The sequence below is a fragment of the Fusarium proliferatum genome, assembly GCF_900067095.1.
Source record: "Fusarium proliferatum ET1 genome assembly, contig: FPRO_scaffold004, whole genome shotgun sequence".
NCBI lineage: Eukaryota > Fungi > Ascomycota > Sordariomycetes > Hypocreales > Nectriaceae > Fusarium > Fusarium proliferatum.
Window position 1 is genome coordinate 221,927 of NW_022194793.1, and position 14,042 is coordinate 235,968.

A 14,042-nucleotide genomic window follows, 5' to 3' on the forward strand; every position below is an offset into this window, starting at 1 on the left:
TTATATCATCAAGTTCGCATTCGCCATCGTCGGCATATCGGATCCCGATCCTACAGAGCTTCCCCTCAGCCTCCTCCAATATGACAGCGCATGATCACCTCACGACGCAACGATGATCTCTCCGGCCACGGCAAAGACATACGATTCACGACACCAGGGAAGAGGCAGCATCATCTTTGTGGTCTAAAAGTTGACCATGGTTCTTTTTTTTCATTTTATGTCGACCTGGGCCGCAGAATGTTCTTTCACTTCAAAACCCAAATACCCACTACCCGCTCCGAAACTCCTTGCAATGCCCTGGTCAACGACTAAATAATACACGATGCCCCATCTGTCTGCCGAGGGCTCGACTTTTCCCAGCAGTCCGCCGTCCGTTCTGTCAACATTTCTGGGGTATAAAACAAACATCCACCATATACATACAATCCACTGCCCACGGTACGCTTACGGCACCGTCTGGGCTGCTTGAGCTTGTGCTTGTGCAACCGCCGCCGCTTTAGCTTGCGCTTTCATAGCCAGATGTGCTTGTGCTGCCGCTTGAGCATGCGCTTGAGCATGCGCATGCGCCGCCGCTTGTGCTGCTGCTGGCGATGGCAGTACTCTGTTACCTGCTTGTGCTTGAGCTGCTACCACGGCATCTGGTGGTACTGCTGGGCGTCCTCGAAACATGTATGGATTCAACGGAATTGTTGCCCGGAACTTCAATGCTCGGGTATCAAATGGATCAACCTCATATACAGGTGGCTCATCGTCATCTGAATCCGAGTCGTACCTCCACCTATCCGACTTCTCACCATGTTCTGGCGGTGGCGTCACCATGCCTCTTCGATCAATCCACAATCGGTTCAGTCGACCAATACGTCGACGGAACGAAGGTTGGCTAACCTTGGAAGGCTCACTTGATCCAGCGGAAAACTGGAAAACAGGTGCCTCCCGTTTGTCCACTTGCGTGGCATCAGGTATGTGTGTGTCTACTTCCATTTCTGACGAGGTGGAAGCCGGGGGTGTCATCAAGTACTGCGTCTTCGCTTGTCGGAACTTGACTTCTGTGCCCTGTTCCTTGACTGGCGAGAGCGGCTCCCCAGTTAGGTCAATATGGTTATGGTTCCACTTCCGGTGGTTCTGGACCTTCATTTCTATGTCAAGTCGAAGTTCATTCTCCTTCTCTGCCAGCTTGTCTGACAACAAGACAAGATCAGCATCAAGTGTTCTTCCATCAGACCGTACAGGTTGTCGCAAGTGGGCACCGGTTGGCTGTCGGATGACTGGGGGCTCTGCAGGCTTGCGTTTCTGAGGCTACAAAGCGAGTTAGCATACAAGGAGCGGAGCATTCTCGCATCGCGAGTATTGGTTCGGCGTACCTTTTGATTGACGAGATCCTCGTCCTCGCCTTTGATGCCCAGCCGAAGTTTGGTTTCCTTGAGTCTTGCCCTTTCTTCAAATAGAGCGCGGTCCATTGACATGAGCTCTCGTTTCAACATTTCACGTTCATATGCGACAAGGACCAATTGCCGGCCATCCTCAAGTTCTCGTCGCAACTTCTTGAGTGTTTCTGCAATCTTGTTGTCACGAGCTCTGGTCTTTCGAGTCTGGCGAGCCTCGCGTCGTCTGAAACAGACAAAGGGGTCAGTGTCATCAGTCTCCTGGTGAGTCTCAAACTTGAGAGTCGGATGCAATGGCTTATTGCCAGCCTCCTGTCGCCTTGACTTCCAGTATTCATACACTGGCTTAGCGTGTTGGAGGACAGCCGGCGACCCAAGTTCGTGAAGCGCAGGTACCATCATGTCATAGGCGGCAACGGTATTATCGACTGCTGCAAATGGTGTCTGCTCCGCTGCCGTGTCTTCAAACACCTCCATGATGCGCTCAAAGTCATCCTCAGAGAGTGCCCCGGCAGCGGGTGGCTTACTATTATACTGTTTGAGGAACTCATCGTCCTCAGTGGTCATGTCATAGAGACACGATATACACTCCTCAACTGTTTGTGAAAAACGGATGTAAGAGGAGGGTTTGTGAAAAGGGGCAGGATAGAGCTCATCATAGTTGATGTCGCTCTCCTGGGGAGGCGGAACAGGAATTTCTTGGTCATTGCTAGTTCCTGCCTCCTTGAGAATGGTTTGAAGATGGTATTCCTATGAAGAATGTTAGTATGAGGTCGAGGCTAAGAAATGGTTTGCTTGTTGTTGGATGATAGTACCATCCAATCACAGCAGGACAGGGATGGGGTAAGGAAACATATCACGTGAATAAACACGTGATATCACGATATGTGGCAGAACAAAGAGATGACTCACGTTTTCCTCGGCCTGCTCAACGCCGGTCGCGATTTGGTTATCGGTCGTTAAAGCTTCGTACTCGTTCGGATCGATCTGGTCTTCGCGAAGAACTGGAAGCGTCGTCTTGACGTTCAACTTCTTGACGCGGACTTTGCGTGATGACATGATGCCAGGGGGTTGGGGGGAGGTGGGAGAGAGAGGCGGTCAGGCGGCGGAAAAACCGCGAAAAAAAGCGATCAAGTCATAAAACAAGTACTTTCGAGTTGATCTTCGACAAAGAATCAATGGAAAGGGTGCTGTTGTAGTCTTTTTCGATGGCAGCTTGGTCGGGCTCGATGGGGTGACGTTGGGGTTTGTTTTGGCGCGTAAAGATTTTTCTCTGCTGCTGCCCGGAGTTTTTGGCAAGGGAGAGTCAATGAATGGCTAGAGAGAGAACGGTAGAGTTTGATGACGGTGTGCTGATGGGAGGGGTCGAGGTCACTCCCCACGGCGCCTTTGCGGGCGAGGTACTTATGACGCTTGGACCATTGCCTCCTTTTTTTTGGGGCTGCACTTTCCTTCCGTTTGGTACGGAAGGTTGTGGTTTGTTTTGCTGGGAGCGTGCATTTTAGTGGTAAGTGCCCCGAAATAGCGCTTGCTTTTAGTGAAGTAAGCACTGAAAAGGTAGGAACGTTTTGTTGCTGGCTCGACAACCACGTATCAGACGGTCTCTGACAAAACGCTCAGTTGTGCAAGCTTTCATGTTGAAGCTCATGTAAATATTTTTTTAATTTGATCATTTTTATCCCTTCGTGTAATGTGTAAATTTCTGCTAGCGAAACTGTATTCCTTAATCGTACCTTCAATAAATCCAAGTGTCAGCTGCTGGCCGTAACACACAAATATCAACATGGAAGGTGCACCGTAAGGATAACGGAAGTCGTGCTTGAAGGAGGCAGGAGGTCCTACTTCTTGGGGCGGTCGCCCCGCAAAGTAATTACCCCTCTGCGCACTTGCCCCTTTGCGCAGAAGATCGGTCTAGAATGACCTAAACTTAGCGATAGTGACAGTGAGACCTCACTTCAGCCTTATCACCAACATTTGGACAACAGCACAATACAGCTTATTTATAACCCAACGACGCCGCTTTGCCACAACTCAACTCGCCCCGAAACAAACACCCACCCTCAAATCAACGACATATCTCTACGTTGCCAAAATGGGCAACACCACCAGCGCAGTCCTGGACAACCTCGTCCAAGGATCCAACTGTGAGCCTTGCCCTGCCTGGCCCCTTGGAAGCCCTGACCCCTCAACGCGAACGCACGGTTGGGGGAGGGGTGATGGAGTGAAACATATACTGAGATGTACGGTTTCTAGTCGACAGAGAGGAAGTTGATCGTCTGCGAAAGCGATTCATGAAGCTGGACAAGGTGCGCAAGCTTTCCGACTTTTTGGTCTTTTGTCATGTCAAATGATGAATATGGCTGGGACTTTCACAAGTACAATGGACGCGAAAAGCTGACTTGGGACTTCTTAGGATAACTCCGGTACGATCGAACGCGATGAATTCCTCAGTCTTCCCCAGATCTCTTCCAATCCTCTTGCAACACGGTCCGTTCAAGCTTCTTCATTACCCTCGCCAATTAGCTAACTCTGCTATAACAGAATGATCGCCATTTTTGACGAAGATGGTGGTGGTGACGTCGATTTCCAAGAATTCGTTACAGGCCTTTCGGCTTTCAGCAGCAAGGGAAACAAGGAACAGAAGCTGCAGTTCGCCTTCAAGGTCTACGACATTGACCGTGATGGTTACATCAGCAACGGAGAGCTATTCATTGTCCTCAAGATGATGGTTGGCAGCAACCTTAAGGACCAGCAGCTGCAGCAGATTGTGGACAAGACTATCATGGAGGCCGATCTCGATAAGGACGGCAAGATCAGCTTTGAGGAGTTCACCAAGATGGTTGAGTCGACTGACGTCAGTATGAGCATGACTGTCGGTAAGTTGTTTGAGGCTATAGTTGTGTTCTTTTCGGCGATGAATTCTGCTATCGTGATTGGCAATTGGGATTTCGGTGGTTTATCAGACGCTGACATGGTATTACAGACCAGTTCTAAACGATCGCACATAGAAAGGTGCATACAGGGTAGGGGAGTAAAGATTTCAACATTGCCATGGACTTATACGGTCCATAGTCCTACGAGGGCTACCGGTGGAAATGGATGAGGGATATGGGGTTGGAACGCCTAGCGAATCTAAACATCATTACGATCATGAATTCACGCATTCTGTTTTGTTGACCAACAGACTCGTGTTGCCCGCTGTCTGTCTGATTGTATTGTCTCGCCGGGGCATTCCTAAGAGAGGACGAAGGGCGCAAATGTGTTGCCCTCTGTTCAGCTTATGACGAAGCTAATAATCTAGGATATTAGAATACTCGCCTCGGGATGATACCTCGTCAGCGTAAGGGGGTCTGGCTTGGCATTGCAGCTCGCTGAAATCCCCAATGCCTAAGATTTGCATGGCGACCATGTTGATTCTGTCTACCCTCGAGACGAAGAAAGAAGCGGCGGTTGATAGGGGCTAGTATCAGTGTGAACTTGAAGCCTTTGGGCATGAAGGATTCGCTTCTTCTTCTTCTTCTTCTTCTTCTTCTTCTTCATCTTCATCTTCATCTTCAACTCATTCATTGGACTATTGCGTTCGGCCGTTTATCTACCCCAATGAATTGTAGCTCCGCCAGGTTCTTGACTCCTTCCCAAAGGTAATAGAGTGCTGATAACATCAAGCTCATGCTAAAGGCCATCGACAAAGACTGATATGTCCATGGTTCACTACCTGGGTTCGGACACTTCGGGTATGATGCTCATCGAGACCTATCCCAGCACCGTGCAGAATCACGTTAACGCAATATCGCTGTCCCGTTCAACTTGGTGAGAATAACAATCTCTGGAAGGGCGACCGTGAGATCTTTCTCTGATATTGTTTGAACCTGTCATGTCAAGGTCAAAGAGAGTGTGCGATTAAGTCTTGTATGGGAAGACAGATCATTCCCGCAAATGCGTGTTACCCTGCGTCCATGAATGAGACCCAATCTACTTATGATCTCTAACATGGCCGTTACTAAGAGTTGGAAAAGACCTTCATCTATTGCCTCTCAAAGCGACCATGCAACAACCATGGAGTCGGAATATGCTCTCTCTCAGGGCGCATACTTACAAGATAATTACATCAGCAAACTCTAACACTTTACGACACTCTGAATATGATTAAGATATACGTGCCGCGACGGCTATGTCGGATATAAAGCTGTGCCCAACGCGTGGCTGAGGCCCCTTTTTCGGTATGCTCGGACGTCTTCAGCATCGTCCAACCACATATATACTTTACAGGGGCTGCACGTCTTGAGTGAAACTCAAGGCATGCGCCTCGTCGGGGCTACGAGGCTGATGTTTGTTTTCACAGAACATGGCAGGGCTTGCAGAGGCCAGGAGGAAACAAGGCTATGCAACACTCATGGGGAGAAAGTTCAGAGGTAGGTTATACTTGCCAATTTCAAGTCTTAATGTTCCTCTGTTTGGATGTCCCTGGTGGTGAGACAGGGTGCATCATGTGCATCATGACCATATCCAACAACACACCCTCCTGAGTGACATCGAGTTCCTCATGTTTTAGCCCCGAGTCATAGCGGACGTTGCCGGTCGATCCCCGGCGTCGGGTCGGGGCTGCATCATGAACCGCAGCAGCGCCCCCACGTCTCGGACGTCGATGTGATGGAATCCAACATGTATGCCGATAATTGTCGGGTTTCGCTTTTCACTTGCTGATATGTCTGGCCTCAAAAGTGTCAAGAATGCTATAGATGGCTTGTTCTACCAACCCTTTCCAAGAAAAGGATTCCATGTCTCACAACGCCCCAGAAATCTCGGGAGCTATCAGGATACCGGGACCGGGGTGACCGGAGAATCGGTATTGTAGCACGGCTGGTGAAGATCCGGGGCATGAGGATCCATGTCTGGAGGCTTGCTTGCATCCTTGACAAGCTCATCACACCTCAAGATACGGGCGCACAAACAAGCCCTCGGCAGCTGACTCGATGTTGCACGAAACCTTAGCTGCATGTCTCGAACAGCATACAACCTTTCAAGGCGAGTTGTTTAGGTATTGGGCTGTCATAATGATGAGGCTAACGGAACAAAATTGTTTCGCTGGGAATTAGTCTCGGTTGTCGATCAGGATGTAACCCTATCTCTAAAGGAACATGGATAAATCTTGAATGTTGAAAGTGGGCTAGGTCGTTTTGTTTTGTTGGACTAGACAATTGTTTAGTTTGGTTTCGTTTTGTTCCCTCGTCAAATCTCCCTTTGTTATCTCCAGGAAGCAGAGGGGTGTAAGTTGAGGTTGGTATAAAATGACCTGTCATATTCGGATTTTAGTGTCGTCGAATTTCCGGCTGGCTGGGACGGCGAACAGACGTCCCAGTTTGTGTTTAGGGGGCGTTAGAAATCCGATAGACGAATCGCGGGAGACAAATGCCGGGATTTGATTCGTGATTTGTCGCCAAATGTAGACGGCGTGTAAGTATTGAGCCGATCAGATCTGATACCGCTGGTTAGCGACAATAGTCGCGCCACACTAGATGACATTATTGGCATGATCGACGAGGGAGGCATCTTAGACATGTCTTTTGACACTTTTGTGTCTCCATTCTTGACGAATGGCGCACCCCAGGCTTGTATTGTATATGCATAGCTCAGCCATGGTCTCAGTTCTCGAGACAACCCCAAAGCTGAGGAATCACTCTGTTGAACCAATTGTCAAATTCGCCTATTGGTTACCAGCATCCGTTCAGCTGGAACACCAAACACAACTAACCCCCACAAATTGCGGCACAGGCGCGCCAACAATACGGCGCAGTCAATGAATTACATGGGTAGTGTTTATGGTGTTTTCTTTTGTTCGCCAATTGTCCAGCTGACTTCAGGCATCGGTAGCCAAGAAGAGAAAATGCTCGAGGGAGACCACCAGAGGGTAGGCTAATGCCCAACGATTCGGCGGTCAGGCGAAGTATGTGGAGTTGAGCTTGATAAGGAGTGTCGGTTGCTTTCATCCGCTGCCTGCAGCGGAACAGACGGAACGGAAAGACCACGACAGCTGGAAGACACGGCGAGACTTGGAATCGCCGCGATCAAAAGGGGTTAATTAAGTTAGGCCCAGACAAGTCTAATTACGCGGGAATGGATGTATCGAAAAGTCAGATGATACGAATGATGGAGGCGAGTTGATGCCCGATGCATGATACTTGATATGTTGAACTGGGGCGGTCTGAGAGACGGATAGATGACAGACATCAAACGACCCAATTGTCGCCTCCTGCAAAAATAGTACAGCTTGCAAAGTGAACGCCAAAAGGGTGATGTTTCAATTAGGCGTCGATGTCATTAGGCTGTAACGTGAGGGCATTCATGTATCTCTCGAGATGTTTCCTGTTGTTGCGATCTGTTTCCCCATTAGAAGAAGTTGCCGTGTCAGAGCGTCAGCTGCGATTCGACAATAATGTTTCAGCCTCATTTGGATTGCGTTGCATCGCATCAGCGAGGGGCAACGTGATCGACATTAGGGCGTTCATAGCCGTTGGACCTCAAGGCTCAAGCCCCAAATCCTTCCATAATTGTGGCGAGTGAGTACGCGATCGAGGGATTGGGCTGGTATTGGGTAGGGCGACATGACCAGAGCGACAATCTTGCGCCTTTTTGAAACTATGTTAGGCATCGGCCAAGTCGAGCTCGATACTGGAGGGGCAATTGTTGGTGATGGTTCACCAGCAAGTCAGGCGGGGCGCGGCAATTGGCTGGAGAATTCGGATGAAGCAGAAATGCAGCTAAATCGAGACGATGACAAAAAGAAACGAATCATGGTTGTCAATGCGGATGCACCTCCACGCTTTGGGCCTACTAGATTCGATTGCGTTACTGCACTGTAGAGTAAAGCTGGTCTGTAAGAGAAGAAGAAAAGTTGGATGTAAAGAAAAGAAAAGGGAAGCGAGGGTATCCCCGCTCTTAAGAGGGCAAGTATAGGTAGGAGGGGTCCATCCAGCTCAGTCCAGTCCGCCTCGTTCTTTCCTCACTAAACCCGGCTGAGTTTGGACAACTCGATAAGGTCCAAGGGAAGAGAGAGAATTGGGTGTAGGTAAGTAAGTGAAAAGTCCGTTCGCGACTATTATCCAGTCTAACAAAGTCACCAGGTTTCGAGGACACGTCAGTAGAGTCGGGATTATCATCTGATCCTGCCTTTCTTTGACTGGTCACGTCACTATTATTAGTGTTGCCAGATAAAGAGTTCACTGGAGATAGACTGGACTCAACTCAATTAACTAGTAGATTTCGAAACAAAAGGTTTATTTGGTTGGTAAAACACAACTGCCGAGGACTGTGTTGCAGCTGACCAGTCATCTATCATTGTAACTGCAACCAACTGCATTGGATCCTGAGGGCTATGTTAGTCGAAATACCGTTGCTACCAATCGTCCATCTCTCGCATGCTTAAATCGAAACCCCTTGTGGAATTCGTAGCTCTGTCCTGGCAAGGATATGCTTGATATCTTTTGTTAGCACAGCGGAGCGGAACAGAGACTCCTCAGTAACATTCATAGAGGGTATGCTGTGCCGTGTTACTCCCTCCTCCACTGAATGATGATCATCGAAACAGAGCAAAATCTAGATCACCGGGAATCTCCCGAATGTAACTGAGCAATAAATAATGTCATCCCTTCCTTCCCAAGCCCAAGCCCGAGCCCAATGGTGATGATGATGTGTTGTTTGCTTTTTATGTCACTTTTCTTTTTTGGCTTCTTGTCATTCTCAGCTACGGTGGATTACATACTCCTTGTTAATGGATGTCCTGTCAAGCAGAACCTGGTACATAGCCCCCACTTGACTCGCGCAATCTTTCACAACCTACGGAGTAGTACTCACACACCCCCAAAGCCACACACAACAACAACACTGTCCATTGGCTCACAGCGACCGGGTAGGGCAGACGCCTCTTGTTTTGAGGTGCTTGTACCTGCATAAGAAGCCACTTTTGCGGGAAGACAACCGACTCGACTTTGTACCTGGTACGTATTCCCCCTTCGTTTCGCTATGACACTGTTGCATTTACCTCATGCACATGAAAACGCAGATGCGAATGCGCCTCTCTCTTGCAGCGAAGCTCGGCTCAGCTTCACAAAGCGCCCACCTTTGACAGGCCAGACAGACCAGACAGACTAGAGAGAATTTCTTTTGCCAGCGGAGAAAACTGGACTTGGCTGGCTGACAATGTTTCTTCTTTTGTTTCAGGGACTGAAGAGGAAAGTCGTCATGCATGAGTGCATATGCGTGTGTGAGAGATGCATTAGACTGTGCCTCTCCTGTGTAACCAACCTCGTCCTTCATAAATGCGGCCTATGATTAACAGAGACGCACGGGACATGTCGGTGAACTCAACAAAGTCACCGAGTTATCTGTCGGTGAGTCCATGTGCTGTTGGCGGTACTGCACTCATTGCCATGAGGAAAGAAGCTCAATATGAAAAAAACCCAGGGCAACCAGTGAAAGGAGCTGTCGGATTGGTAATTATTTAGCGTTTGAATACGCCATTTGAAGTCAACCTCCACAGCGCCAGCCACTCCCGTGCGTACGTCAACAACAACATCAACAACAGGGAACATACCTCAGACAGATAACATCCACAGTCGGAGACATGCCCAAGAGAACCACATTCAGCAAAGCTACTCTTCACTGTTTGAGATAAATCTGTCGATAACCCACTTGGAACAGAAGCTCAGGTACCAAAAAGCACTCGCCTAACCGTCCGTCAAAATCTCAGCCATCATCATTTTCCCCCCTTATACCTAGGAGGTACTGCACATTCAATGCTGTCACTGAAGAATAACCAGCCTATAATATTCGCAGGGATCAAACTCAGCCCGCTTTCTCTCGCAAGCAATACCCTTCAGGAATAACCCCGATGGCAACTCCCGTTTCTTCAACTAGGTACGGACGGATACTACAGTAGAGTAGAGTAAGGTAGGTAACTAATTAATCAACCCCTAGCCTGGTATTGATCCTCCCCTGTTTTGTCGCTTGTCCTGTCTTGTCAGGTCCTGTCCTTCAAATTCTTAGGGCGGCCCCTCTCACTTACATGGGTATCTTGTCACTTTTCTAAACGAGGCGCCATCACGTCCATTCTCATATCCATCTATCGATCTGCTTGTCAATCCTCTCCTTGGTTAGTTAATAAAATTGCGGGGGCCAAGCTCCTAGAGTCTACGTACCTCACCGGCCTATCTGCCTACTAACTGTGCTGTATATGCTACGGATGCTAATCCATTCTATTGGAGCCAATTGTAAGCTGGCAACATTGGGCAGAAATCATCACACCGCAAAGTCCTCCCTGATATGGCTGTGGCTATGCCAATTCTTTCACCTTCACAATCTTAATGCCTGATCAAAGCACTCCTCAGTAATAGTACAATTCTATCAGTTTCTATCCAAACATGCGTCTCATCCTGGTATTCCCATTCATCTAACATAGCTGGCAAGCCCGCGAGGTTCTTCCAGTTCCACTCTTTTCGCCCACCCTCCTAAATGCTGTAAACCCATGACCGCAGCCTTTCTCTAACTCAAAGCAAGGCTCGGTAATAATAGTACAGTGCTGCCAAGTCTATCTTGGAAGCCTGACGAGAAAAGAAGAAGAGAAAGAGACAATATGAAACCCTGCCCAACCCTGCCCAACCCAGACCTGACCTTTGCTCCAACCACAGCAAGGCACCTTGATGCAAGTCTGAACGCCTTTCTCCCGAAATCATTATCCACGCGCCCTTCGGTGTCAAATCCATATCCATTTGCCTCTGTAACGACCAGCAATGTATCCCATACCCGTATAATACATAGAGTATTGACCATACCCTCTTTTCCATTGAACCCCGCGATGCAATCATGATTGTAGCAATCCTATGTCTTCGTACACTACCAGCAAACGGTGGGAGGAAACCTAGCAAAAACAACATAAAAGGAAACTCGTGAACAGCCCGTTGGGCTTACCATACATGACATCAACCCGAGCCGTAAAATGCGATTGACAAGGGGGTAAGCATAATACGCAGCAAAATGATCGATATATCGATGTGTAAAAAGAAAGCAGTTGCGAAGCGCAACGAAAACAGCGGGTTCCTTGTTGCAGCTGGTGCTCAACACAATGACACCATGCAGGCATTGGGCCGTGATGCCTAACTTTGAACGCGAATTTCGATGTCAAAAAAAGGGTCATGTGTGTGTGTGTGTGTGTGTGACATCTGTTTGAGTACTTTGTGCAGTCTTAACTGTGCACGTTATCTGTTACCGCTGTCACTGCCTTCTTCCGAAGCATCGTATAAGTCCAGACAGTCTTCGAGAACTGCATGCACATGTTAGCGAATCCAGTCAAGCTCTTGGGGCAGGACTGCAGTTGCTCACCAGCAGTTATTTGATCCTCCCATACTCCATATTGATAGTCCACCAAGCCATGACGCTCTATACCGTCACAAAGCCTTATTAGTTCGTTTCCCATCTTTTTAATCATGGCCTTTGAAACCAGACTTTGCGGCCTCGAAAGTTGTTGGGATGAAGTCATTAGGTCAATTTGGCGCTGGCCCAATCCGAGCCAAGCGTGGTTGAAATCGTTCCACAGCTGAATACGATCAGCATGAAGGTTGGTATCGTCAAGATTAAGACCTGGGCACGCACAGTAGTTAGCTCTGGCTTTCTTATGGTCCCCTCCTCGGTTCCATAGACAGTGTAATACATACCTAGATCTGCGACCTGAGACAAGAGCCAGCTAGTGACGCTAAGCAATGTCTCAGATGCACTCTCAAGAGATCCATTCACTATCTCCTGAAATATGCTCCCTAGCTGCCTCTGATAACTGACCCATTTCTCTTCGAGGGCGCCTTCCGCATAGTCGTGGTCGTCTGTCATTGATACATCGGCGGTGTTTGTTGCCTGTGGCATTGCGCTCACACTGGACATGCTGTTGCTCGCATAATTCATGGCATTGCTTTGCTGATAAACATTCGCGGATCCGCTTGAGCCCTGCGCCGGTTGCTGTAGACTCGGGCCAGCTGAGGCCCCAGCCTCGGACCCAAAGTAGCTCGAGGCAACGTCTGGTGGCATCATTTGCATAGCTGCAGGTTGCCGCGAGCTGAATTGCTGCGCATCGTAAACCGTGTTTTGCGTACTCGGTTGGCCAACGTTATACATCATCGTAGTTGCGGTGCTGTAGCCGCCAAAGCCCTGTGTTTGGCGGGAGTCGTGGCCGTACTCAGGGCCATAAGCTATAGCTGTGCCAGGCATATTTGGCGTCGAGAATGATGCACTGGGTTCTGAATAGTAGTTACTGTAGTTACCCGGAGCTCCCATGCCTCGCCCTGATGATGAAGGGCCAGCAAGGGATGCAGGGCGATATCTGTCGTTGGAAATTCCAGCGAGCGAACGGCGCTGTTGTGACGGATCGTTAAGTGAGTATCTCTGATTGGGGTTCGAATGGACCGGCGGTTCATTCTGCCTCCTCATACGGTTCGAGTCGTCCATGCCCCGAAGACCTTCGATACCACACGACCCTGCTGTCGGTCCCAGCTGATGGGTGGTCGGCAACGCTGGTGACTGTAAAGCAGCCAGTTTCGCTGATCCGGAATAGTTACACAATACACGGTGCTGAATCAACAGTGAGGAAAGGGTATCCTTTTCAAAACAAGGTGATGTGGTTGCAAATATGTGACGGAACAGTGTTGTTGATAGTGCTGGAGGGGTCACCGCGGGGTTGCTGAAGAGGTGAAGTCCACAGTGGGAGTAGTCGCGATGATCGATAGTCGGGGGGTGTGGTGAGGCAGGGAATGGATGGCTAGCTGGGGAAGATAGTAGTCGAGTTGAGAGATCAAACGGCTCTGCAAGCAGGGTGCCGCTGGCCTATTATTCGCAAACAAAACCCAGCGGTTTACTGATCAGGCAAGAGAGCTGATGGCTCAGCCGGGGATCTGGGTAGCAACGTAGTTTATCAAGTCGACTCCCAATCGTAAGCTAGAGCCTAGCGCGTTCATGCCCGGTAGAGGCTGGACGTCGAAAAGATGACGAAGAACAAGGCGTTAGTTAGGTCTAAGTAGCTTTGTCTGGGGCTTTGGGGCCCAGGGCTGATTTGCGGATGAGTTGTCAAACGGTTGTCTCGCCGTCAACTAGGAGGATCCTGGCCAAGACCCCATGTAAGAGACCTTGAGCATGACAAGCTCGAGCCCACTGCGATCTGCTGGGGCCACTACAATGCACCAGGGTCTCTGTGAGGGACCAAGTAGATATTCTAAGAAAAAAGCTTTCACTAAGCCGGTACGGGCGTACGATTCCGCCGAATCGGTGTGGTGACAGTCTTTTGGTCACGTTGAAGGAGGATATGGCTGAGAGCAGCTAACAAAAACGAGGATGTATGTATGATCGAAGGGTCAACAGTGGGGCACGGGAATAGACGTGAGTCGCGGAGATGACGAAATTCATCAATAGCAAACAGAGGATAGCCACGGGATCTATATAGCATACTCACACAGAGAGCATTGCACTCGCTGAAGGGCACTATGATTTGTTTGGGGTCCACCATTGGAGGCAGGGGCAATGTGACTGATGAGACTCACAGTGGACTCGGAAGGGGTTTCGATGAGAAGGGAGGGGGGTGTAACAGTAGACCAGATGTGAGGGACAAGCAGACCAAGTGAGGCGTAT

The 14,042-nt window shown here is 49.1% G+C and overlaps 4 protein-coding genes across 4 annotated transcripts; 2 read left to right on the forward strand and 2 right to left on the reverse strand.

The window, feature by feature from the left end:
- Positions 1–444: 444 nt before the first annotated feature.
- FPRO_04273 (related to YMR164c and Gal11p) lies at positions 445–2,441 on the reverse strand (the record flags this gene model as incomplete). Its single annotated transcript, XM_031229765.1, has 3 exons — positions 445–1,296; positions 1,362–2,132; positions 2,295–2,441. 3 exons carry the CDS (start codon positions 2,439–2,441, stop codon positions 445–447), a joined length of 1,770 nt encoding a protein of 589 aa, XP_031079969.1.
- A 1,033-nt stretch (positions 2,442–3,474) lies between these two features.
- On the forward strand, positions 3,475–4,376 carry FPRO_04274 (putative CNB1-calcineurin B, regulatory subunit; the record flags this gene model as incomplete). Its single annotated transcript, XM_031229766.1, has 5 exons — positions 3,475–3,583; positions 3,636–3,688; positions 3,796–3,869; positions 3,924–4,258; positions 4,366–4,376. 5 exons carry the CDS (start codon positions 3,475–3,477, stop codon positions 4,374–4,376), a joined length of 582 nt encoding a protein of 193 aa, XP_031079970.1.
- A 3,608-nt stretch (positions 4,377–7,984) lies between these two features.
- Positions 7,985–8,242, forward strand: FPRO_04275 (uncharacterized protein; the record flags this gene model as incomplete). The annotated part of the gene is made up of 1 exon (XM_031229767.1): positions 7,985–8,242. One exon carries the CDS (start codon positions 7,985–7,987, stop codon positions 8,240–8,242), a length of 258 nt encoding a protein of 85 aa, XP_031079971.1.
- Positions 8,243–11,619: 3,377 nt separating this feature from the next.
- On the reverse strand, positions 11,620–12,869 carry FPRO_04276 (uncharacterized protein; the record flags this gene model as incomplete). The annotated part of the gene is made up of 2 exons (XM_031229768.1): positions 11,620–12,014; positions 12,089–12,869. 2 exons carry the CDS (start codon positions 12,867–12,869, stop codon positions 11,620–11,622), a joined length of 1,176 nt encoding a protein of 391 aa, XP_031079972.1.
- Between the last annotated feature and the right edge of the window lie 1,173 nt (positions 12,870–14,042).